Here is a 25,349-nt window from a genome sequence, read left to right on the forward strand (position 1 = left end):
AGCTATTAAGCTAGTTACCTCCTTTGGATCCACTGTTGCAGATGACTTCAACACATCCAAGATTTCAACTGAGGTTCCTAATTTACAATGACAATATAGAGGTTTTAAGCATTAAAATGAACATTGCTAAATGCCCTAGTTTACAGCTTGTTTGGGATGTCAGCAGATTTTTCATCTTTATTACTGCAGACAGATAGCAAGGCTCTTATCTGCACATACCTCATCGGAATGGCTCAAACATACAAAAGTGAATTCTTGGTTATTTTAATGTGACAAGTAAATATAAACCAGTTACAAATACAAAGGCAGGATAAATACGCCTGACAATACAGCCATGCCTAAATTACTGCCAGCTTAGTATTAAAAGTTCTGTAGTGGTTTCTGGTTCAAAGAGTCCCATAAAAAATCAGAGTTAATTTAAAACTTAGCCAACCATGGGAATATTTCTCATTCACACAATACAGACTTCTCTTGTGCAGGTCTGTTTATATATTTCAACTCTGGAGCAGTCTTCCATTTCAGTTCAGGAAAGTACTCATATTCAGTCCAGAAAAGTAACTAAGTACATGCTTCACTATGTGCATTAGTTAGGCATGTGCCCATAACTTGTCATTTCACCTGTTGCAGCTTTTTGAGCCAGTTATTTCATTATTTGCACACACACGCACACAAAACCCCAGGCATCTAATTCCTGACAAGACTGTGATGCCAAGTTATGATAGATCAAATGTTACTGAATAAAACACTACTAATATTTGTAGAGATGGTCCACTAAGCATCACTGCCCAAAAAACTTGGAAGTCCTGACCCACCTATGGAAATCCATGGAAATCTTTCCCCTGATGTCATCAGGAGCATCACCGGTTCTCAAGAGGGAAGATGAAGGAAGGAAGGCATGCTGCCCGCAGGCTGGTAGTCCCTCACCCTGCAGAAGCACTGCAGGAGATCCGCTGCCAAGGATTACCATGCTCATCTATGGGATTGCAGTCTGACTGTCCAGTGAGCGTGGGGAGCACTGGCACCTCAGGGACAATGCTCCCAGCACAGACGGGTTTCTCTGAACACTGCTCCTCTGGTGATGGAACAGATTCTGTGCCCAATGCTGTCAGAAATAGAAGATACTTTCACCAAATTGAGACATCAAAATAGGCGTTCCCAGCCCACATTCCGTCACACAATCACAGAACCATTCGGTTTGAAAGGGACCTCCAGAGATCTCTGCTCTGAGCTCCCGCTCAAAACAGGGTCAGCACTGAATTCAGGCTGGGCTGCTCAGGGCTTTGTTTGTCTGAGCCTTGAGAACCTCCAAGGATGAGGATTTCACAGCCTTTCTGTGTTATTCAACAGTTGCCTGCTGTTGCTATCTACTTCCCCAGCTTTTCCCAAAACCCTGCTGCTGCTTACACACAGCTTCTAGCTCACCCTACAGAGCCAGAGCCCTGCAGAAGCCAAATAGTTCTCAAATAGGAACCGCTGGCCCTTCCCCTTCCCACACCAGAGAGACCTTTCCTGGCGCGCCGTCATACGGTTAACACATGCTGTGTCGGCCCTGCCAGCAAGCTGGGATCCAGAGCCCTGCTCCCAGCTCGATCCCGTCGCGGGGAAGGGGTTGGAGAACGGCCAGGCCCCCAGCCCACCTGCTGGGTCTCCTGCCCCCACCACGGTGTGGGACGGGCCATGAGGTGTGTGTAGGCCTGTGTCTGGCCTCGGTGCAGAGCAGGGTGCGACCGAGGCACGCATCCAGAGCTGGAAAATGTTCCTACGGTGCACATTTTACTGCAGCCTCTGTGCCCAGAACGGGACGGAGCTGGCACCAGATTAGTCAGAGACGGAGGAAGGGAAGTCTGGCAGAGATGAATGCTTGCGGCCTTCTCCCTTCTCACCAAATATCTCGTACTGCTCTTTCCCTTAGCCTAATGAGCTGGGGCTCCAGGCGGTGGTTTGGGATGCCTTTCCCCGAAACCAGCTTCTTTCACAACATGATGTTTCCTCCTCAGCCTGCGCCCTGCTGGGAGCTGGGTCCTGCAGGCCCTGTGTGCCCTGAGCTCTCCATGGCCCCAGGGACCCCATGGTGGGCGCCCTGCTCTGGGCTTCATCCCTGCTGGGGAAGAAAGGGGAACCTCCATGGCCTAGGTTATCTTGTAAAGCAAAGCCTTGGCATAGCAACGTCTTGAAAAGTCCTTTCCCACACCCTCCTCTCTGAGGGAAGCAAGCAGAACCCACTGTGAGGAGTCACCCACCAGCCTCCCTCAGACTCATGGAGGCCCTGCTGCACAACAAAACACCTTTCTCTGCCAGCAGCAGGCAGCCAGTACACCGAAAGGCACATTTCCTGCTGCTCGTCTGATCACTGGAGAGGCTGGCACGGCTGCTGGGAGAAGGAAGAGGAGGAGGAGGAGAAGAAGAAGGAGGAGGAGACAGAGGAGGAGGAGGATGGTGTGGGCGATGAGGCCAGCCTGTGATCTGGGTGTGAAAGAACCCACGGCTGGGCAGGATCAATGGAACAGTGCCGAGGCTTGCGGTGACGGGAGAGGGAATGGGAGGGTGGAGAGGAAAAGGGAAGGAGCCCCCCTACAGCTGCTGAGAAGAGAGGGGAAGGTAAAAAGGGGACTGCGATACCACCAGGCCCACAGGAGACTCAATGGGTTGTCTCATTATTATGGTGAACAGAGAGAGCTCATGAGCTGGGAAAGATAGGAAGCTTTTATTTATGTATTTTTTTTAAAGAGCGCAGCCTCTAGGAGGGTTTTTGCAGCTCAAATGCTTTTATTTTGTGCCAATTACTTATACAGGGTCTGCATTATTCCCGTAATCAGTCTAAATGAAAGTCAAACATGAAAGATTCCTAACAATGAGCTAATTGGAATGCCATTACCATTTAGATTTAATAAGGTATTTGTAATAATAAACTTGCCTCAGTCTATAGAGTTGTCTTATTCCTGCTCAGATCTTGCAGGAGTGTAAGAGTTGACATTTGTCGTTCGTTCCGCAGGACATTGGATATAACCTTCAAAACGTTTTAGTCTCGCAGCACTTAGTAATATGTTGAGGACGGAAACAAAATCTATAGCCTGCTATTGTTCTGTCCATGCGTGGCTCAAAGTTAACAGGAATTGTGTTAAAACTCAGCAGCAGATTATATCCCACATATCTTTCTTTATTTGCAGTCCAAACATCTTGTGGTTTAGAATGAGTCACTCAATGTCCTCTTATGTAGCTGCATTCATTATTTGCATTGAGGTCTTGCTGAGGAACGTCAGGCTGGTTCCAGCGCTGCGAGGTACTACACAGGCACGCAGCGCACAGGGTCTTTGCCTTGCACGGCTTAAGATCTAAGCAATTAAGTCAACCCGAATTCTATCTGCAAGCCAAGATGTTCCATCTATGGAGGTAAAAGCTAATTAGAGCTCCATGCAGACTTACTTTTGAGAACAGTTGAAAAAAATAAAAAATAAAAAAAATCTTTCTTACCTTTACAGGCAAGCTTTTTCACAAAAAGCATATGTAGGCTTAAAGACCTGGGCTCACTGTGCAGCCGGGGAAGTTTTGTTCAACTGTAGCTCATGCTGCAAGAGCGAGGCGTAATCTTTGTGGGTATTTCTTCTCTTATAAAGTAAAAGAGCTTGGTACGAGCACTTGGGGAAATTCCCCTAAGAACAGACTGAAAATGCAGAGGTCGAGCTGGTGTGTGCATACTTGTAGGAATCAGAAAGATAAAATCAAATCAGTCCACAAAGACACAAAGCACAGAGAACAGGATGCCATGGGCATAATTTAAATCAATTGCTTCTCCCTCCCTCTTCTCACCCTACAAAGATACCGGAGTCATTTCTCCTCCTAAAGAAATCCAACAGGTGACCAAAGGGGAAACAGAATGCTTAATTCCTTTCTTAACAACAACAACAAAAATAAAAATAAATTGAAAAAAAAAAAAAAAAAAGAGTTTCTCAGTGGCATCTCTCTGCAAGCAGAAGCATTACCTATCCAATAAACTCTGCTGCCATTAGCTGCAGATGAATTATGTCCTGCTGACACTCTGTGGTCCCAGCAGCTAGCCCTGAATGATCTGACTCAACAGAAAACTTTGCACAATAGCTCAAATAAACGTCAAATCATTGGAAACTGGCAAGGATCATGGAAATTCAGAATGTTCCTTTTTGAGGACAGTATTTTAATACAGTCTGACACTGGGAATTCTGCTGAACATTTGTAACGTCCAGGAAATTCTAGGCATGATTGGTAAAATGACCGATGCTCTTATAAACCTACTTTTTCTCTCTGCAGCACCATACCTACTGCACTCCAAAATGTTTTTCAGAAACTTAGGCCAAGAATCAATGGCCTTAAGTTAACCATATGCCTGAGCATAGTGCTGGATTGCTGGAGAAGGGCAAGAGAGCATGAAAATCAATAGCTTCCCTGGATGTTTTCACAGAAGACAGTTGGGCTGGGAGTTAAAACAAGAGCCTAAAATTCAGACATTCTTGCTCTTGATGGTCTGGTTAACCTACCTCTTCTTTTTCTGATTCACTTTGCACATTAGAAAAAAAACTATACGTGTTACTTAGATCACAGCAATGTTGTGAGGCTTAATTTTTTGAGAGGTGTTTTGGGATCCTTGTATGAAAAGTGCTATAAATATATACATTCTTAGTAGTATTTAATTTACTTCCTTTACAATTCCTTTGAGCCAACACATGTTGCCAAAAATGCAATATTCTCTAAGATGTCTTTTATTCTTATATCTGTCTGGAGTCCAGGACATATCCCAGCCTTATAAAGCATCCGATATTGATGTATCCGCATGGAGTGTATATATATAGCTAATACGATCAGACGTTTTTTTTTTTTTTTTTTCTGCAGAAACCCAGACTTGCTCAACGTACAAGATGGACGTGCTTAGCAAATGAGGCAGCTGTTCAATTTTTATTTTTATGCTCATTGTTTGCTGTGCGGCCACATGTCTCATAGAGTGCATACCATCTAACCTTTGTAGTGAATCAGACAAGGCTCCTCCATAACTCACCCGCTTGGACTCTCCAGCTCCGCCTCACTCCCTTTTCAACATACATATGTGATCACGTAATCAGGAACTGGGTCATAAGAAAAACTTTAACTTTGTCATTTCCAAACTTCATTTTCTAGCCTTAGCTTTCCTTTCTGTGGATGTTTTTATTGAGAATACCTAGGGATGCAAAGCTTTTTAATAATAACTAAATAATCCCCTGAACAATCCCATCACATCGTGTAATTCTTTGTTAAGCAACAACACTGTCCTGTAGAAACAAAGACATCTGTACCTGCACACCAGCCAGTATCTTTTCTTGCATTACTGAAAGAACCCAAGTACCTCCAGGGCCACTCCTGTTTTTCTCTTTGCATTGTGTCATGGAGCACATACCAAATGTGCTTTCATTAAGTTTCCTAATGAAGTTTGTAGCAGATCTGCCCATGCAATATGAGATCAACTTTGCAGTGTTTGATAATAACAAGATAAGCCTATTCTCACCTGTGCTTCCCCCTGCTTTAGGGACTTGGGAGAGCAACATATAAAATGTCACCATTTTTTATATTCCACAGTTTTTGAAGCAATGGATTTTCACCCATTTTACAACCCTGGAAAGTTAGGCTTTGTTCCTTGTTTCTATCAGTTGATCTAGTGCAGACACCTTTTAAGTTAGTTAAGTTAGACTGGCTTACACCTCAGTAGCTGAATCTGTCTTGCAGTCCTTAAATAGAATAACCCCCAATAACTTTTACTTATAAACCAAACAATTTGGAGCTAGACTAGAAGAACAAGGAAATTTCCGTTTGGGAGCAAACTGGAGAAGAACAGATAAATTGCAGCACTGGGTGTAGGACTCCCTACCTTTCGCCTCTTCAAAAGCTAAACACGTACAAGGAGGTGGCAAGCAAGCAGCAATTTACGCACAGGCAGAACAAAAGGCCAAGGGCTTAATCTTGCAAAGACTTATGCACACTTATCTTTACACTTGTGATTAGGCCCAGTAATTTTGGTAGTACCTTGGCTCCAAGAGGCCCCTGAGCATGCAGTATTAGGCTCTTGCATTAGCATGCAATATGTTAAACTGCTGCAGAGAGCAAACTCCAGGGGTGAGCAAAGTGTTCTGTGGAGGCTCGATGACAGCAAACTGCAGGCTGGGCAATTACTGCAGGCAGTTCCTAAGCAGACAAGACAGATTGTCATCCCTTGCTTCGTAGAAGTTATGGTATAATGAGATATGAGCATTTACACAAGCATTTGAGGGTAATGTTTATAAATCCCAGAGTCAAAAGTTTAAACCGTGTAGATGACATGGAGAAGGGCACTGGAGAAGTCAGGGCAATTTTCCAGCAGCATTAAATAAAAACACACCTCGAGAAGGACATCTGCATGGCCTGACAGCGCAAGAATAGCCTGAGGAGCTGGTAGCCCCTGGCTCTGGGCAGTGACTGGCACCGTGCCTCAAGCCTGGGGTGAGAGAACCAGGAGATGCACAGAAGCAGGCTCCAGTTCTGCAAACATTGCAGCCCCAGGTCGCTTCTCTAAGTTGTCACCACAACTTTGTGTTTCTCCTGTCGTTGTCCCACTGTCATTCCCAAGGGTGCCCTCTGCCTTTTGACCTCCTGTTCCTGACAGAGTGGCACATATTCATCCACACCCTGCGTGGCTCCCCTCTAGGTTATGCATATTGCATATTGCAAGCACAGGGCGCAGATCTGAAGGCTCTGGGTCCTTATCCAAAATCCCCACACCATCAGCGCCCTGTCCATGCTGCAAGAGGCACAATGAGGCCCATATTCTGACTGGGGCCTCTAGGTCCTCTTCTCATATGAATAGTAATGACTGTAATTATTAATCATTACTGTGATTATATGATTATAATTAATAATCATAATAATGAATCATTATAATTACTGTACTAAATGACAAGCCCTGCTTCCTCCAGCGAGCTTCAGAAGCACAAGGAATGAGCTGTTGTGTGTATGCAGTGGGTCTCAAGCACTTCTGTACTTACAAGCCCAAGAGGCTCCATTTGTTTTAAGGACTTCCATATTTCATCTAGAAATCTACAGCTGCCTTGAATTGTGACCACTGGAGTGCTGTTACCATCTGCAAGGTCCTTTGCTTGAAATCCAGCAGAGTCATGAGCAAACAGAGATTGGCAAGGGGAAGGAATGTGCATATGGATATGACTTGAGGGATAGAGAGCAGATATGCCTAATATTGCATTTTTCCATCTTAGATTTACAACTGAAAGTAATTCAGTTCACTGAAGAGCATTTTCAGAAAGCCCAAATGAAATTGCAAATGTGGAGGCTGCAGACACTTGGAAGAGAGCTGGTTTGTCATGCCCTGCCACTTTGCTCTTGGTTTCCATGGGCATGACTGCTTTGGGGCTCGTAGTTTAGGACAAGAGAGGGGAGTGCTTAAAAGCCATTATTTCTGTTTTTAAACTGCACTTAAGGTGCAGGGGGTTCTCCCGTGGTAATGCACATTCCCCAAGCCCAAGTGGCTTGGAGATGCTGACTGCAAGGTTGCTGTTTTGTATGAAGTACCTGAAATGTGTTGAGCAGCACTCAGGTGCTTTGTGGCTTGTGGCAGAGGGTGTAAACAAGTGCCCTGGAGGAACCTGCTGGAGTTACCCTATATATTGCATGGTTAACTCTGGTTACTGGGCTGCTCTGAGTCACCAAACTCCTTTCCAGGCATGAAGAAAATGATCTTCCAGTATGTAAAACCCACACAGAAGATTTTGTTGTTTAGGGTTAACACTTCATTGTTACCATCAGCTGGCATGCTGGAAGGGGACCACACAAGCATAATGACAGAGTAGAGGAATACAATTAATCCAATTGTTCTATTATTTATTTTTTTTTCAGACAATAAATTTGGTAAGGGTTAGTTGACATGGTTAGATTCAATGCTGGTGACTTTAAAATGTTGTTATCTATTAGTATAGCTGGCAGCGTGTATTTGAGACTATGAAATTTGGAGCTATTGTAACAATTGCCATGATAAGCAACCAGTGGTGCAGTTGCTAAAAGAGTTGCCATTGCTATTCCCACGTTAGTGAGCACAATGAAAAGTATAGGAAAACTTTTGTTTTGCCTTCTCAGCTGCTGACCTCTTCATCCTTTTAAATTCTTTTGGAAGGGAGGGACTAGGAAAAGGGCCTATCTATGCTCCCGTGTCAGCAATGAGCCCTCACACAGCTCTCCAAATTCAGTCAGACGAACAAAAGGTGAGAGCATCTATGCAGCAGCTCCTCTGTGAGTTAAGGGAGAAATGAAAACAAACAGCTGATAGTTAAGAACATTATAGAGTGATCGTTTGGGCCACTTGCCATCAAAGAGGTGCACTTCAGGTGTGCGCTGCCTTAAGATCAATACACGGGTCTAGAGTGAGGGAAGATGAAGGACTGATTTTATTTATAGCCCCTTTGCTATGCTGTTACTGGCAGGCTGGACTTTGCAGAGAGGGTTTGTGCAGGACATCGCCGTGGTACTGAGCACCTCGTGCACTTGTACCAGACATTATCCTGTTGGTTTACAACTCCTTGCAGAGAAAAGAAAAACTTGTAAGCATAGAATAAGTAATTAAAAATTTAAGTAACTAATATGGCTTAATTATAACAACTGCTCTCAGGTCTGAACTTGGAGCAGGATTTAGTCATTATTTACCATATTTTTGTTTGCAGTGGTTTATAGGCACTAGATAATTTGTGGGAGGAATAAAAGATGAAGGTGTAAGTCCCAAAGGTGGGATAGTGTCTAATTCTGTCATCTGCTGGCTGGAGTCAGGCACCGAGGAAGATTCAGGATGCTCCACCGGGACGGTAGTGTTCCCTCAGAGAGAGGCGCTGAGACATCCCAAACAGGCAGCTGACAGCGGGACTGATGCCAATATTTTCAGGTCGGATTGGGTGTTGATTTTTTACAGAACATGTCGAGAGGTGGTGGGAGCACATGGGAGATGGGGCCTAGGGCAGTCAGAGTTTCTTCGACCAAATATGTGGATGTGTAGATGATTTAATTACCAGACAGTTTAGGAGAATTTCTAATCTCTCTTCAGCCACTCATTCTGTCATCTCTGATGTGTGATACCATTTAGATTGAAAAGAGAATCCATTTAAAGCCTAAACACTCCGATTACTTTTTTAGATGCCCGGGAGCAGCTCAGAGTTCAAGCACATGATGGTCTTAAAAGGCTGCTAAATGAAAGGCAAGGGACCTGGGGGGAGGAGAGAAAGAATGCTAAAGTACACGATGTTTTAAGGGATGTGGTTTTCAAACTGACATGAATGATTTTTGAACTCAAAGTGTAACCTAATACGGATCAAGGTTTCCAAACTGAGGTGTGCACCGTGCCAGATGCGGGCAAGCAAAGAACCCAGGGCAGCCCAGCTCCTACCCTGACCAGGTGCCGACCTCCTGAGGACACCTGGCTGGAGCTCACAGGCGTCGGGAGTTCTCAAACCCTGCTCCCAGCCCACCTCCAGCACGGCCTGGCAGCTCGGGCAGGGGGCTGAGGCTGGGAAGACTTTCTGAATGCCACTTCCAAAGCACTGGAGACTGCCAGCGAGGTTTTGTGCTTCACAAGTTTGCTCTCTCGTTATAAATAAACATTTCTTTTCATGATAATGTCACAAGGCCTGGCCTTGAGAGTCTTACTATTTTTTTTTCTTCTTGGCATATCAGCAGTCGAAAGGCACACACTCTTGCCTTCTTACGCCTTTTGCCAAGCCACAACCACAAACCATCCTTACAACCCCAAAGCGCTTTTGGCAGTTGTGACACAGAACGTATGGCTCGTGTGGTAAAATGTGCTGGCGAGTTCCCCGTAGGCCCCATCCAGCCACCGCTTATGCAAAGAATTTGATGCCAGATAGCAGCTGCTGTGCTGAGGCCGCTCGCTATCACACCAATCAGCACTGTCTCATCCTTTCTTTTCACTTCCCTGTCTCCACCTGCTGTTTTCTTTTTCTTTTCCTTTTTTTTTTTTTTCCCCCTTTTTTCCCCTCTCTGCTTTGTACCTTATGTTAAGACTGGGAGTGCTCTGGGGCAGGGACCATCCTTTTGTTCGGTGTTTCTCTCTCCCTTGCCACGGAGCCTGCTTGCCTGGCAAAGCGCTCGTAGGAACAGGAATGCAAAATAAAGCAGCCAGTGCCCCATGATCTCTGCTAGGTGAATGGTGAGTGGCCTGAAAAGTGAGTGCTGTGGGTAAAAAACACAGCTTCGGGCAACCTCTTAATGAACTTTTTGCAGGTAACGTAGTACAGCTCTACCTCGCTGCAAGTATTTGCATAGCAGAGACCTGACGGGTAATTTGTTGTATTTTGGCTGCCTGCGTGTGTTGTATGTTTTTGTTTGGTAGTTGCTAATGTTTCTGGTCTAAATTTCAGAGCGTGTTTATGTCGCAGGCAAGCTGCCCAAGAGACAGCCCTAAGGAAATAGTTTGCCCCAAAACAATGCCATTACGCATCTTGTCCAGAACATGCCTGACAGCAAGAAACGTGCTTGGGGCTGACAGTGGAGTTCGTCCTGGAGGTGAGGTCTGCAGCCTGACACAGCTGGAAAGGAAGGCCAGGCTTGTGTGTGTGTGTGTGTGTGTGTGTGTGTGTCTGCTTTACCTTTCCCTTTCACTCTGTGTGCCACAGGACCTTAACTGCCTACCGACAGGTTAAGGTGGAATGAAAAACTTACTGGAGCTACGTTTCCTTACCCATTGCCTGAGACTCTCAAATCTAAGGATAACAGATGAGAATCAGTGGTTACTGATTATTTGAAAAAGTTGGAAAAGTCAAGAAAAATACAAGGCCAAATGAACCTGAAGTAACTGATCCCCTCTGAGGCCTCAGGTTTATTCCTTCATTTTGACCACAGATATGGGTTATATAGTCATATTTAGAAAGGAAAGTTGATAGTAAGCTCCCTCCTCCAAGCTCACATGGCCATTTTTGATGACTTGATAACTGTTTAATTGTTCTAAATAAAAAGGGAGTTTTTTCCATAGAAAGCATTAAGGAAGCGTTGTTGAGTGACGCAGTAGCGCAGAGATTAAGTGTTGCAACGTAATTCCTAAATCACATATGCAAGTCATCTTCACTATGACTGCACGTCCTGCTTCTATGGTTTGTCCTGAGATTTGGTTTATGGCATTCTCAGCACTTCTGTCTTGGTACCAGGTAATACTCAGCATAGCATGGAGATACACAGGTCTAAGATTGTAGGAAAAAAGCAAGATGCAGAGTCTTATTTGAGAGCTAGATGTGATCATGAGATCGCCATGCAATGAGGTTTAATCTTGCATGTGAAGTAACGAGACATTTTGCCACTGACTTCAAGCCAGAGCAGAAGAAGGCTCATGAGGAGCACACAGGAGTTAGCAATGTCCTTTTGTCCTCAGCTCCAACATTTCTCACCACGAGCTTACTGTACTTTGACACTTTCTCTTCTTGCTTTATTCAAGACGCAGACACTTACTTTGTCCTCTTTCTTAGAGCCCTGGGCCAGGGACTGTCATCTGGCTCCATCCATAGCGCAGCCTAGCATAAGGGAGCCCTAACCCTTGTCAGGGTCTGCTAAGTGTTATGGCAAGGCAAAAGGATAATCCACAACCAACCACTCCTCCAAGAAGGCTCTTAGGTGCCAGAGCACAAGATCTCTGTTGGCCTGCACATGACTGCTGGGAACGGCGCAGTGGTGGGATTCCCCTGGGTGCTGGGTGTTGACACAGCTTTAGTTGGGAATGGACACATGGGCGCCCCCGTTTCCCTTCTTCCCCCCTTCCTTCCCACTCTGGGATGCCCGATGCAAGCAAGAACCAGCAGCCGATGTGCCAGGAGCCTTTTCCAGGAGCCTCCTGGGCAGGCGGCCCCATGCCAGGGCTGGCTGCACCTTGTGCTCCCCACCCGGCCAGCCACCAGTGGGCACTGCGCGGCCAGCCAGGGGGCTGGGAGCGAGGGGACACGGGGGGGAGACCCTCTGGGGGACCTGGGGCCGATTTGGGGACGGCGAGCCCTGCTCATCCTTCCCGCAGCGCGTTTTAGCACGAAGCGTCCCTCCCGTGGTGGCAGGGACAAGGGGAAGGGATTTTAACGTCCCCGACGCTAATTTCTTCGTGGCTCTCGGTTCAAAAAGCTGCATGCTCGGGGCGTGCGGCCCCCAAAACCTCACCCCCCCCCTCCCCGTTTTCTCCCCCCCGGTGCCTCCCGGGGGCTCCCCCCGTGCCAGCCCGGCCGTGCGCCCCCCGGGGCGCTGCCCCTGCAGGCTGCCCGCTCTGCCACTCGCGGGAAGTCTCCCATTTACCCAACCCGTAATATTTTAGCCATTGCGAGCATTTTTTTTTTTTTTTGCAATTAAAGCTGCCCCACAGTTTAGTCAAAGACATGATTGTGCTGTTTGCTGCTGTCTCCGATTAGGAATTTAGTTGCCTAAAACTTTCCGTGCTGTCCAGCAGGGCGCAATGGGCTGTTGACGGCTATGTGCTATTTTTTCAGCGGCCCTGGGATAGAAATGGGTTTGTTAGAATATTTTCACACTGAATTGCAAATGATCCCATGCAGCTATTCTTTTCTTCTCTGCAAATATTTTCCATCTCTGGTCTCCAAACAGTTAAATGAAAGACAGCCAGTAAAACGGAGAGCTCTTTAATCCTAGGATAGGCAATTGCAAACAGAATAGACGACATCAACCTCTTTATATTTCCCATTTAGGACCTGGAGGTGAAAAGGCAATATTCCTCTGCGAGATGCATCTAGCTGAGCAGATGCTGCCCCGCATATGTTCATTTCAGTGTGTTCTGCCACTTTATGGGGAGCAGAAGCGTTTACACGCCGAAGCAAGGCCCTCGCTGCCTCCGAACCCACAAAATCCGCTTGTGACCCCCAGTGCCCGTGTGCCTGCCCCTTTGGGGTCACCCCAACGGGGCCGGCCCCGAGATGCTGAGGCCGGGGTTAGGGTGGTCTGGGATTGGGGGGAGCTCAATTTGCCAAAGGGCCACTTGGGGTGCGGGGAAACTGCGGGCTGAGGGGGGAAGCCTGCGAGGAAAAGTGATGGCAAACGGGCACGGCCCGAGAAGAAAGTTGCAGCGGGGTTTTTGTGTAAGGAGCAGAGCGGAGGGCGCTGAGGAGCGGTGCTGTGCGGGTGGGGGGCAGGATCAGCCCCTCGCAGGGGTGTCTTGGGGGGAAGATGTGGCCTCAGGGACCTGGTGGGGCAGCCCAAGGCTCTGATCCTTGCTGCTGTGCCCTCGGCAGGGCGTTAGGTCCCCCTGGGGCTGTGGCAGAAGGAGACCCCCTGCCCCCTGAGCTGCTTCACCGCGGCCCCCCCGCAACCCCGAGCGGGTGGGCAGCGCTCAAGCCGAAGGAGCCCAGCCGGGCTCTTGCACGCTGAGTTATTTTCCATCGCTCGTGTAAAGACTGGAGAGCTGATGGCTTGAAAATTCAATTGAATACCTGCCCGGAGTTGAGGATAAATATTATTTTTAAAAGAACAATATGTAATTAAAAACTAATATTTAACAACTTAAACGCCTATCCTCTAGGAAATAACAGCCTTTCTTCGCAAAACCTCCGAGATTGACTTCGCTTCCTCCTGTAAACTGAGGCCAGATTTAATTCTCCAAAGAATCAGCGAGATCAAGGATTTCAGCGCTCAATTTACAGCTCCGGGGTATGTGGGACCCATTCCCAGCTATCTGGGAAGGCTAGGAAATAACTCCGGGAAGGAGGAGGGGGGGAAGGAAGGCGAATTAATTCCCCAGCACCACGGTAACACCTGTAGTGTTTCCATAACTCAACGTCACGGCGGCGATCGCCGGGAGCAGAAGGCTCCCTGGCAGCTAAATTGCGAGCAGGAAAACGGCACGGCTCTTTCAACCAAAGCACCGAACAACCGAACAAACGCGGCAGGTTTGCTCGTTTGAAAGGAGCAGCCCCGGCCGCGGAAAAACGCTGAGCGGAGCCCTTGGGTGCCGCCGTGGGACCAGCGGGTGCCGGCTGCCTCCTCCGCGCACGTCCCCGCTTGTAGATGGGAGGATTTCTGCCCTGGCTGGACGGAGCGAACGGCTAACAAGTCGGGTAGCTTCACTGAAGTCTTAAAACAATAAAATAAAAATAAAATAAAATCATATCGAGTGCGAGGGTGTGATTTTCCTTCCCCCCTCGCAGCGGCTGGGTCTCTCCCCGCGATGCCGCACGGCGGCCGGGCTGCAGCCTTCCCCAAGCCCTCCCTGCTCGGCCAGCTTCTCCTCTTCCTCCCTCTCTCCCGAAATAAGAAGGGGAAAACCCTCCCGTCCGAGGCTCCCGGAGGGAGGCCGGGAGGCCCATGGAGCGCTGCCTCGCCGCCTCCCCGCCCTCGGCCCGGCCTCCGCTCCCCCGTTTGCGCCCTGAGGACGCGGGGAGCTGCGGGCAGCGCTGCCCGGGGCTCGGCTCCGCTTCCTCGAGAAGCTGCCGAGCACGTTTTCAGCAGCGGCGCTCCGCTGCGGCACTCAGCAGGCTCCTCGCAGCCTCCCACGCGGAGCTCCAGGCGCCTTCCCTGCCTTCTCCATCCCTCGCTTTGTCTGCGGGGGGCTCTCCCCCTCCGCGACCCCCGCGGACCCCGGCCGGAGACGCCCGCTGCGCGGTACGGGTGTGCGCTGCTGGGAGCGCAGCCTGCGCCGGCGGGGCAGCCTGGCCGCCTCCTCCGACCTGCGAGAAAAAGCACTTTCTTTACCATATGATCTCTCTTCTCTTTTCTTTTTCTTTTTTTTTTTTTTTCACTTTTCCTTGTTTTTTTTTTTTTTTTTTTTTTTCCCTGTAACTGTCTGTGGAAAGTGAAAAACAATCGGAGGTAGGCAATTTTTTTTTTGGAGAGAGCCGCTGCGTGCGCGCTCGCTTGCCCATATGGAGAAAATTACCCCTCGAGTTCAGACTTTCGTTGGATTCCAGCATCAAACAGCCCAGACCTCGCAGGAGCTGGGCGAGGGGGTCACTTTCGATTGCCGGCTGAACGGCCGCAGAGCGGGAGCGCACAGGCCGGCTCCCCGGCGCCGCCGCAGCTCCGCAAAGCTCCAGGGCGAGATTTGGGGTCGGCAGCCCCGGAGCACCCCCGCTGTCCCCCCTGCTCCGGGGGACCCCTCTCCGCCGGGCGCTCAGCGCTGCGCTCCCCCCTTGCGGGGGGCTCGGGCGCGCAGCCCCCGCCGAGAGCAGCCGCTACTCCCGCAGCAAACGCCCCTCGCAGCGGCCGTTTGGGCACGGCCCTGCCACCCGGCTGCTGTGCCCGGGGACCTGCGGGGAGGTCTGGAGGCTGGCAAAGCTTCGGCCAAGCCGCGCAACCCCGGTGCTCGTCCGCGCCCGCGGAGCGGGGTGCGCGCGGGAGGGCGCAGCGCTTCTGCGGGACTCCCCCGGAGGGGCCTGACCTCGCCCTTTGTTTCTGCGGCGAAAAGAGGCGGCCAGGCGGTTAGCGAGCTGTGTGCCCCGACGGGAACGGGCAGGGAGGCGATCCGAAAAAAGGCAGCCACCCCTGCCCCAGGTGTCCCCTCCCTCACGCACCGCGCCGGGGTGAAGTTTGCCGAAACTCCTAAAAAAGCTTTTCCCTTATTTTTTCTCTCCCTCCAGGAAAGAAAAAAAAAAAAAAAAAAACAAATGTAGATTGTAAAAGAGCCTTTAACTGGGGACTAGCCTAGGGTTGAATGCGGTTGTTGGATGGGAGCATCCAACACCACGTAACGGAGCGGTAACCCGACGGAATCGCGCACGCCGTTTAAGAAACAGCCCGCACGTATTCGTGGGACATAGATTATGCACGGATAAAAAGCCACCTCGGGTCTCGGGGGCCTAAAACATCCACGGAAAAGGCTGATTTCGCTTTAGGAGCTCTCTTTTAACGCACGCTGTACGAGTTCCACAGCGCGCGCATCCCCGCAAGCCTGAAAATTTGGGAACACATCAGTCAGGGAAGGAATTCGGCAAGGTTATTCGTGTCAAAGCAGGACACTTGGGTTTCTGTTCCAAGGTGCCACTGCAAGCAATTACGTTCTTCAGGTCCTCGAAAAAAAAAAAATAATTGCATGATTTAAAATGAAATACGTATTGATTACTACACTAAACGACACTTCAACGTGCTAATGTCGAAGCGCTGTACTTTGGAAGCTTGGAGAATTATTTGAGAGTTATTCTGCTTCTTTCACTGCAAACCCCTTCGGCCTCATGCGGGTCACCGGGAGGTAGATGCCTGGAGGTGATGCCGGTGGTGGTGAGGGGTGCAGGATATGAATCCCCCCGCAATGCCCTCAGCTCTTTGCAAGCCCGAATTTCGCCAGCCGGTGGGCGAGAGGGAAGACAGAAACGAACGGGCCACTGAGCTAACGGCGGAGGGGAAGGGGGCTCGGGGCAGAGCTCACTTGCCGCGGGGCTCGACCGAGCTGCGGGGTCCGCAGCTGCCGGGTGAGGATGCAGAGGCCGCCCCACGGCGTTTGGGGTTCCCCGGGGACTGCCCCCGGCACGGCCAGCCGCAGCGCATGGCACCGTGTGGTGCTTAAAAACTCCTCGATCCCGCAGAAGATAGCAACGACCCGCCCTGATAGCCAGCGAAACGTGCCGTGAAGTGAAAAGCAAACGTGCCTCGGCGGGACGGCAGGATCGGGCCCTTTGGGAGCACTTTACACAAGCAAAACTAACAAAATTAAACGTCTCGAGGAGAAACTCAAAGCGCTCCAATAGTAACAAAAAGTGCCGAGCGGAGCTAATGTTAACTAATAGTGCAATTTTCTATTTTTCCTTAGAAAATTAATCTTTTGAAGAATTATTGTTTTCCCTCCGTTTCGACGGCGGTAAAATCAGTCCGGAGGAAAGTTGAGGAAAGTTTGCAACTACAGCCCCGGGGGGTGCCATCGCCGCCGCCAGGCAAACCTCGGGCGGCCGAGCCCCAGGGCTGGAAGGGCTTTGGGGTTGGAACCGGCGGGCACCGGGCAGGGCAGGAAAACTCCTTTTCTTAACCAACTCCGCACACCGGAGCCGCACAGCTCGCTCCGGAGCTGGGAAACACTAATTTGGGGGGTCGGGGTGGGGGGCACAGCGGGTGAGGGCAGCAGCCGGCCGCGCAGGGCGGAGGATGGATGCTGCGCACCCCGGTGCGGCGCAGCCCAAGTGCAGAGAGAGGCTGCGAGGGGGACCCTCGTTTTTCCTTTGGGATCCATCGTCTTCCAGCGAGAGAAATAAGCATCAGGTGCGAGAGTTTTTCTGCACACACCGCTGCTCCCCCAGCACCTTTCTGCCCGCACGGGATCGCCCGGGATGCTCGGAGCCCCCCGTTGGTGCGGCCCCGGCTGCCCGGCAGCTCTGCCCCGGGTCTCGGTTGAGTTTTTGAGTCTGGTGACTTCCCATCCCGGGAGAGCCCTGGTGGCAGAATCAGGGCTTTCGCAGCAGAGATGCCTCCGGGAACACGCAGCTCGCAGGGCAGCCGTTCAGCACCCGGCTGCCGGTGCCCCGCCGGCTGCGCCCCGGCAGGTGGTGGATATAAAAAAAAAAAAAAAAAAAAAAAAAAAGCTTTAACAAATGCCCCCCTCATCCAGGAGCGCACGATGGCGTTGCCGTCAACGGCGTGCAACGAGCCACGAGGTGTGAAAAATAAAATCAAATTAAAAAATGAAGAAAAAAAGCAAAGCGCAGGGGATGGTCAGATGGCTTGCGAGCATCCCAGGAGCTGCGGGTTTTTGGGACGGGCGCTGCTGCTTGTGGCCGAGGCTGGCCGGGACGGCGGCCTTCCGCGGGGACAGGCGACGGCCCGGGGCGCGCAAATTTGCGGCCGATGGGCGCAAAAAGGGCCCCGCGGAAGGGAGCTGCCGGCGGCAGAGGGCGCTGCCACCCCGCGGATGCTCCGGGCCCGCGGATGCGCCGCCGCCGAGCCCCGGGCAGGGACGGGACGGGCCCGGAGAGGCTTCGCTGGGGCCGGGAGGTGCGGGATGCCGGCAGAAAGCCGCTCCCACGGCACCCGGTGGGGAGCCCCGGGGCCGCCACCCGACGCCCCGTTTTTTTCCTCTTTTGTCCCCGCCGCATCCCCCTGCTAGGAGGTGCTGCTAAAGCTGGGCCGTCAGGGCAGGGCCAAAATAAGGGGAACGGAGAGTTTTAGGGCTGCTATCCACGCTGGAAAGCCGGGCTGTGGCAGCGAGACCCCCTCGGAGGACATCCACCTGCCCGTCGGAGCCCCCGGCGGCTCCGGGTACCCGGCCCGGCGCTGCGCCTCTCTCCCTTCTCGCAGCGCTCTTTTGTGAAGGGTTTGCAGCACCCTCGGCCTCACCTCCTGGGCTTTAGGATGCCCACGACGGAATTAAATTGTGAGTTTAACCCCGCTAATTCACGCGAGCCCTCTCCAGGCACGACCCGCCTGTGCCACCTCTCCGCCCCGCTGCGGACACAGCTCCCTGGGAGCCGGGGAGCGGGGACGGACAAATTCAGCCTGGAACAAGAAAAGTTCCGTGCAGGCTGAAACTTTCTTCCCCGCCAGCCCCCACCTGGCAAAGTTCAGCCTGGATCAGCCCGTAAACAACCGCCTTACCCCGAGGTCTCCCGCATCTGAGGCCTTCCTCGCATTTTCTTCTTGGCTCGGCTTTTAAAAGATGAGTATTAGTTTGGAAATCCGAAGCTAGTTGCCTCTGAGGCCAGCCATGTAATTTGACTGCGAATGTAGCGCACCCCTCCCTCCGAGAGAGGCTGCCTCCAAGTGTGTTTGGAGCAGATCGGGGATTGCTGGGAAGGGAGCCCCTGCCAGATTTTCTCCTCGTAGACGCCAAGAGGACAGGGGAGAGCGGCCCGTCGGGATGCGGGGCCGGCAAAGCCCCCGAGAGCAGCTGCGGGAGCCGTGCCCCGGTGCGCACCGAGCGGCCCCCGCCCGGGCAGCGCAGGCAGCGGCGGGAGGTGCCCCGGGACACGGCTGGAGAGTGACATGGGGAACCAGGGGGACGCGGAAAATACTGGGAAACCCCATCCCGAGCCCTCTTGGTTTCTGTTCCGACCATCCCCGGCCTATTTTCTCCGTGACAAAACCAGGCAGCCGGTGCTCCCCGGGCTCTGCACCCTGCGGTTGCTCTGTCCGATGGCAGGCAGGCACATCCATCGATAGATAGGGATGTATAGGGACGTATGGATGTGCACAGCAGGCACAGCAGGCGAGCAGGGCGCGGAGCGGAGCGGCCGCAGCCGCAGTACGGGGCGCGCCGGGCCGAGCCGGGCCGGGCAGGGGGAAGCTCCAGGTCCCTGCTCCCTCTGAGCAGCAGCCGTGGCCTTCCCCGCTCCTCCCGAGAGCGACGGGACCCCCTCCGGGAGGGGATTTCAGCCTAGCGAATATTTCCCAGGGAAGAGGGGCGAGGGAAACGGAGTGAGCCTTTTGGCCGCTTTTCCCCGCTCGGCGTGCGTGCCGGTGAGGCTGGTTTTCACACGGGTAATTCCTCCCTCCCCGGCTGCCGAACTGCTCGATGCAATTTTCAAAGCAGCCCTGTGATTATCTCAGGATGTCTGGAAAAAAAAAAAAAAAAAAAAAGGAAAAAAAAAAGGAAAAAAAGGAGTTGAAGTTTTTTTTTTTTTTTTCCCCAGTTCAGATTCATGTTGCAGTCCCGGGGAAGTGTAAATACGCAGATGCAGATCGCGTCTCTTCCTAGAAGGAAAAGTTTCTCTTTTTCTTTTCAGTGCTCAGGAACCGAGACCCCATCGGGTTCAGCACCCCAAACACCCGCCGTGTTTAGGGCACTTTCTGAGCCTGGCTCCTTCCAACGCAACCAGCCGTCCGCACGGGCGGCGGTACCGCCGGCTCGGTGAGAGGTGCTGCAGAAAAGGGGCGAGGGGACTTGAAAAGTTGAACCTCGGGCTGTTCCCAAGGCACACGAGGGGGCAAATCCGCCTCAGCCCGGTGGGGCCGTGCCTTTCTGCGCCCGGCGGCCGGGAGGAGAGCTTCTCCCAGCCGTGCGAGAGCCGCACCGCGCTGCAAAATCCCTCAGAAGCCTTGAGTTACGCCTTCCCTGCGAGCACCCCTCTCACTTTGTCCCTGCCATCGCACGCACGTGTGTCTGTGGTGTCCGTAGGCGCAGCCGCTCCGAGCCGGGGAGCACATTTACGTTTACACGGAAAGCGAACTTGTCCCCGCACCGAGTGCGCGCAGCGCGGCGCACACAAAGGGAAAGGCGTCCCTAAACAAAAGGCGTAAAAACCCGGCGTCCTCGCGTGCCCGGCGCTGTTTTGTCCCATCTCTTTAGCCCGGTTTGCTATCGGGTCAAAAATATCGGCTAGCTGCGAACGGGGAGCGGGGAAGGCGCCCAGAGTTCAGCTCGCCCTTTACTGGAAAGAAGCGAGGACCTTCCCGGCACCGCTTCGACAGCGATTTGGAGCCTGTTTTAATGCGGCGGAGTAACGGATTCTTTGTGGATAAAGTGGAAAGGAAAAAGAAAACAAAGTGCGTGAACGAAGGAAAGAAACGCTGGGCTGGTTTTAAGCCTCCCCCCGTCCCCTCGGTTCGACAGAAACATTAATTTACATTAGCAATTCTGCATCTTTAAGATAAATTACACAGCGGCGTAATAGATTTAAAGCACGCCAGATTTTTTATCATTAATTGTAAATGTGCAAAATACCTGCTGGTACTTCACTTTAGAAGAATGTAATTGGCAAAAATGGGAGGCTGATGAATAGATAATAGATCCTTAACTACCAATAAACAGTAAGCACCAGCCAAGAGTATTAGGATGTGATCATAATTATTCCGCGGCCCCAGCCAATGGGAGGAGAAGAACTCAGCCCTAAAATCATCCCCGGACCCAAAGGTAATCGCGAAAATCCGGCCAGGGCCGGGACCGGAGACTCTCTCCCCTGTCCCGTAGGGGAGCGCCCGGCGGGGCCCGGCTCGCACCATGCCGCTGCCCTGCGCTTTGTCTGCGGCCCCTCGCCGTGCGGGGGGGCACCGCTAACTTTGCAGGAGGAGGGCAGCCCGTCCCCGCAGCGGCACACGACGCCTTCTCCGAGCGGGGCAACCCCCCCCGGGACGGCGGGGCTTCGTGCACACCGAGGTAACCCCCGGGGGGGGGGGGCCGGCGGAGCCGCGCTGCTTTCCTCCTTCCCCCTTCCCGCACCCCGCGGAGAGATGCGGAGCCCCCCCAGCCCGCGCCGCCCCCGTCCCCCTACCTCGGTCGCCCGCAGCCGGGGGCGCGCTGCGCTGCGCGGGGCTTGCGCGGGGTTTGCGCGGGGCTTGCGCGGGCAGGGCCGGGCGGGCGCCGCGCTCCCCCCGCGCCGCTCTGCGCGCTCCCGGCGCACTCCGATCCGCGGCTCCATCCCTCCCGATGGCGCTGCCCGGCGCTCGCCTCCCCTCTGACGCACTTTAAAGAGTCTCCCCCTTCAACCTCAAGGCGAGTAATAGCGACCAATCATCAAGCCATTTACCAGGCTTCAGAGGAAGCTGTTTATGTGATCCCAGCACTAATTAGGCTCATGAACTAACAAATCGTTTGCACAACTTGTGAAGGGGCCGATCACATCCATGGATTGTCTTTGGACTTAGGGAGGGGGGGGGGGGGGGGCGACCGCCTTTTCCTTGCAGGAGGGAAACTTCTCCCAGCAACTTTTTTTTTTCTTGTGTGTGTGTGTGTGTGCGTGCGTGTGTCTCCCTTTTGGGTACCGCTGGCTGCCGCTGCCTCCTTTCCTCCAGCCCCTGTCTATTTATGTGTGTATCTATCCCTCCTCAAGTCACTCCCTGCTGCAAACTTCCCCGGATCGCCTCCCGCGCACCAGAGAGCCAGGCAGAGATTCGCTCGGGGACTCTCGCCGCGGCAGCATGTTTCAGCCCGCACCCAAGCGGTGTTTCACCATCGAGTCGCTGGTGGCCAAAGACAGCCCCTTGCCCGCGTCTCGCTCCGAGGATCCTATCCGGCCGGCGGCGCTGAGCTATGCCAATTCCAGCCCGATGAACCCTTTTCTCAACGGCTTCCACTCCACCGGCAGGGGGGTCTACTCCAACCCGGACTTGGTCTTTGCAGAGGCCGTCTCGCACCCGCCGAACCCGGCCGTGCCGGTCCATCCCGTGCCCCCTCCCCACGCCCTGGCCGCCCACCCGCTGCCCGCCTCGCACTCCACGCACCCGCTCTTCGCCTCGCAGCAGAGGGACCCCTCCACCTTCTACCCCTGGCTAATACACCGCTACCGGTATCTGGGCCAGAGGTTCCAAGGTACGTGCAACTTTTCCTCTCCCCCCTTTTCCCACCCGCGGCCGGGCTCCCCCCGTCCGTCCCCAGCCATCCCCCGGCCCCTATCCAGCCCCCGGCCCCCGGGAGCCGTCGGAGCCCGGCGGGTCGGGCTCGGCCGCGGGTTTGCCCTCGGTTTGGGCTCCCTTCGAGCAGGATCAGGGCAGCGCCGGCCCCGGCTTCCCCGGGTTTTTGCTCCCCGAAAGAAGCGGGGCTGGAAAAGCCGCCTGGGTATTTTAGTTCAAACCTACGCAGCGACCCCGAAAGCCGGGAGGGGTGCGCGGGTGGCGCCCCAGCAAGGGGCTGGGACGGAGCCCAGGGGAAGGAGAAGGGGGGAAAAAAATAACCATAAAAGCCCAGCGCAGGAGAGAGCCGAGGATTTGGGGCTGCCGGGAGAGCCGGGGCTGAGGGCCGGTGCAGGCAGGGAAAGCCTCCGGGCTGCCGAGTGATCGCTGCCCAGCTGAGGGAAAAGAACCAAACCCAATGGCGCCCAATCAATAAAATCCCCCTTCTTTAACCCTTTGCGACCGGCAGCTTCTTCTCCGAAGGGGGAGAAGATTTCCTCCCGTAATGGGTCCAGTCCCTGCTTCTTTCGTTAAACCAGCGAACAAACAAACCAAAAAGTCAGCCTCCTCTCGGAGGACTCCATCTGTTGTTTTTTCTTCTCCTTTTTTTTTCTTCTTTTTTTTTTTTTTTTTTCCAATTTTTTATTTGTTATTTCCCAACGAAAACAATCCACCTGCGAGCCCCCTTTTACCCTGGCCTTCCGCAGCCGCTGCAGCCGGGCTGGAAAAGGAGCCGCTCTCCCCGAAGCCAGGCGGACCGAGATACGAGCTGGATTATTACCCTCGCAGAATAAAATTACAGGTTTCGCTCACCAAATTATTTGTCACAGCCATCAGGCGATTGGGAAGGAGCGGGAGATGAAAGGCGGAAACGTCCCGGTGTTGAGCCACAGCCTGCTCCCAAACACACCCTCCTCCTGCTGCTGCTGCTGCTGCAACGATTTTTAAGGCACTTGCGGGGAGAGACCCTCGGTGGGTTTTCCACCTTGGATGGACCGATTTGAGGAGATGCAGGGGCCGGCCGGGAGGACGCCCCCCCCCCCCCCCCCCCAAAAAAAAAAAATAAAAATAAAATAAAATAAAATAAAAAAGGGGAAAAAAAAATCCCTGCTCCGCAGCAGGCCGGCTCCGGTGGGCACCCCGGGGCCTCCCCGAAGTTTGTCGCCCCCCCCGGGACCAGGGGGACGAAGGGGAGAAGGAGGCCCCGGAGAGGGAAGCGGGGCCCGGCGGCGGAACGGAGCCGTGCTGGGCCGGGCCGGGCCGGGCCGGGGCCGCGCTCGGAGCCTTGCCCTGCCTCTCAGGAAATAAATAAGCAAACAAACACGGAGAGATACGGCGGGTGAGGGAGAGCAGGGCAGCTGCAGGATGAAGCCGCAGACACCGCAGCCGGGCTCTGGCCAGTTCCTTTACTTATTTTTTTTTTTTTTTTTTTTTTGCGTGTGTTTTTAATAGTGCTGCCTGCCTTGTGTTTACGGTTTGATTTTCTCCCAATTCTCTCCTTCCCCTGCTTATTCCTTGCACCTAGTTATCGAAATAATATTTTTAAGGTCGCTTTCTGAATTAAAAAAAAAAAGAGAAAAAGAGAGACTGAGAGGGAGGAAGGGAGGGAGAAAGAACAGGCAGAGCTCTCCGGCGGGTAATGGTGGGAGACCCAAATTCTTGCGCTAAAAACTCCTCTCGAGTGCTTTTGGGGAAGGTGTTTTGCTAATCCCCGTTTTGCCCTGCTGCCCAGGGAATGAAACCAGCCCGGAGAGCTTCCTATTGCACAACGCACTGGCCAGGAAACCCAAACGGATCCGTACAGCTTTCTCCCCATCCCAATTACTGAGACTGGAACATGCCTTTGAGAAGAACCATTATGTAGTAGGAGCAGAGAGAAAACAGCTGGCACACAGCCTCAGCCTCACGGAAACTCAGGTAAGGGGAAGCAGCTGCGGCCGGGGACGAAGCGAAAAAGCCGGGGGACGGAGGCGAAAACCCCGTGCAAAAACCCCGTGCGGAGGTTTAGGCCTTCGGGAAGGGGGGGAGACGTGGTTCCCGTCCCCGTGTGGCTGCGAGTGATAAAAACACGCCCGGTTTTGAGGGCGATCGCCTTCGTTGGGGTGGCCGCTGGCAGCCCCGGAGCTCGGGTGCCACCGCAGGGACGTGGGAAGGGAGCGGCGGGGATGGCGATGCGCCGATGGCAAACGCGAGCCCCCGGTCGGTTTTTTTGGGAGCCCGGTGTGCCCCTCGGAAACATTTACACGTTAGAGAAAAAGCCCGGAAAACAAAAGGCGGAGGGGGAAGGAAAAAAACCAAAACACCTCTTTGGATCCTGGGCTGGAAATGCGGTTTTTTGGATAGCTTTGCGCTCATTTCCAGCCCCGGGTCCGGCAGAGGCAAAACGAGGAAACAGCCGGGGAGGGCAGGACGATTAAAAATAAAAGCGGAGAAACTAGCGATGGCAACGAGCCCCCTTCCCACCCCCCCCCACCCCCCACCCCCCCACCGCCGGCTGGCCGCGGTCCAGGGCTCCAGCGGAGCCCGCTGCGCTCGGGGCCGGCCGGGGAGCGGGGGGCTCGGCGGGCACCCCCCGACGGCTCGGCCCCGAGGTGAGGGCGCTTTCCACGGGGTTTTCTCGTCGCCGGAAGAGAGGCCGGGCTTTTGGGGGGGTTGTGGTGGTGGTGGTGGTGGTGCTGGTGCCGCTGCTGGTGCCGGGCTTTTGTTTTGCGCCCTTCCAGGAGGATCGTGGAGAGAGGGCTCCAGATGGGGATTGTCTTCGCTACAGTATGTGGCACTGTACTTTAAAAAAAAAATAATAATACCCAGCCGCAGCCTAGTTCAAAGTTCCCAGTAAACAGAGCGTTCTCTGGGCGGATTAAGTTGTAACACTTTTTTTTTTTTTTTTTTTTTTTAACTCCTTTTCGTGGGGGAAGCAATAAAGAGGTTGGAGCTTTTGTTTTAAAATGTCTCCCTAACAAAACAATAAAAAGGGATCGCCACTTTTATGAGGTTCTCCGAACAAGGGACCGGTCACAGGCTTATTTCCACTGGAAAGCTGTATTTAAGGTGGTCTTTGTGCTGCTTGATTCCGAAGCTGGTTG

The 25,349-nt window shown here is 52.8% G+C and overlaps 1 protein-coding gene and 1 long non-coding RNA gene across 4 annotated transcripts in view; one reads left to right on the forward strand and one right to left on the reverse strand.

The window, feature by feature from the left end:
• Nucleotides 1–21,311, reverse strand: part of LOC121073066 — a 49,419-nt gene extending 28,108 nt beyond the window's left edge. The window contains exons 1-3 of one of the 2 annotated variants that reach the window (XR_005821500.1): nucleotides 21,150–21,286; nucleotides 813–1,102; nucleotides 19–77 (exon numbers count right to left, since the gene is read on the reverse strand). This is a non-coding gene — a long non-coding RNA (uncharacterized LOC121073066). Of the gene's footprint in view, nucleotides 1–18; nucleotides 78–812; nucleotides 1,103–21,149 lie in introns of both variants that reach the window. The other variant, XR_005821499.1, reaches the window with a different exon arrangement.
• A 276-nt stretch (nucleotides 21,312–21,587) lies between these two features.
• Nucleotides 21,588–25,349, forward strand: part of EMX2 (empty spiracles homeobox 2) — a 6,342-nt gene continuing 2,580 nt past the window's right edge. The window contains exons 1-2 of one of the 2 annotated variants that reach the window (XM_040563626.1): nucleotides 21,796–22,186; nucleotides 23,999–24,183. In XM_040563626.1, the coding sequence (XP_040419560.1) occupies nucleotides 21,796–22,186; nucleotides 23,999–24,183 (576 nt within the window). Of the gene's footprint in view, nucleotides 22,187–23,998; nucleotides 24,184–25,349 lie in introns of both variants that reach the window. The other variant, XM_040563627.1, reaches the window with a different exon arrangement.

This window comes from Cygnus olor, chromosome 7 (assembly GCF_009769625.2).
Source record: "Cygnus olor isolate bCygOlo1 chromosome 7, bCygOlo1.pri.v2, whole genome shotgun sequence".
Classification (NCBI taxonomy): Eukaryota; Metazoa; Chordata; class Aves; order Anseriformes; family Anatidae; genus Cygnus; species Cygnus olor.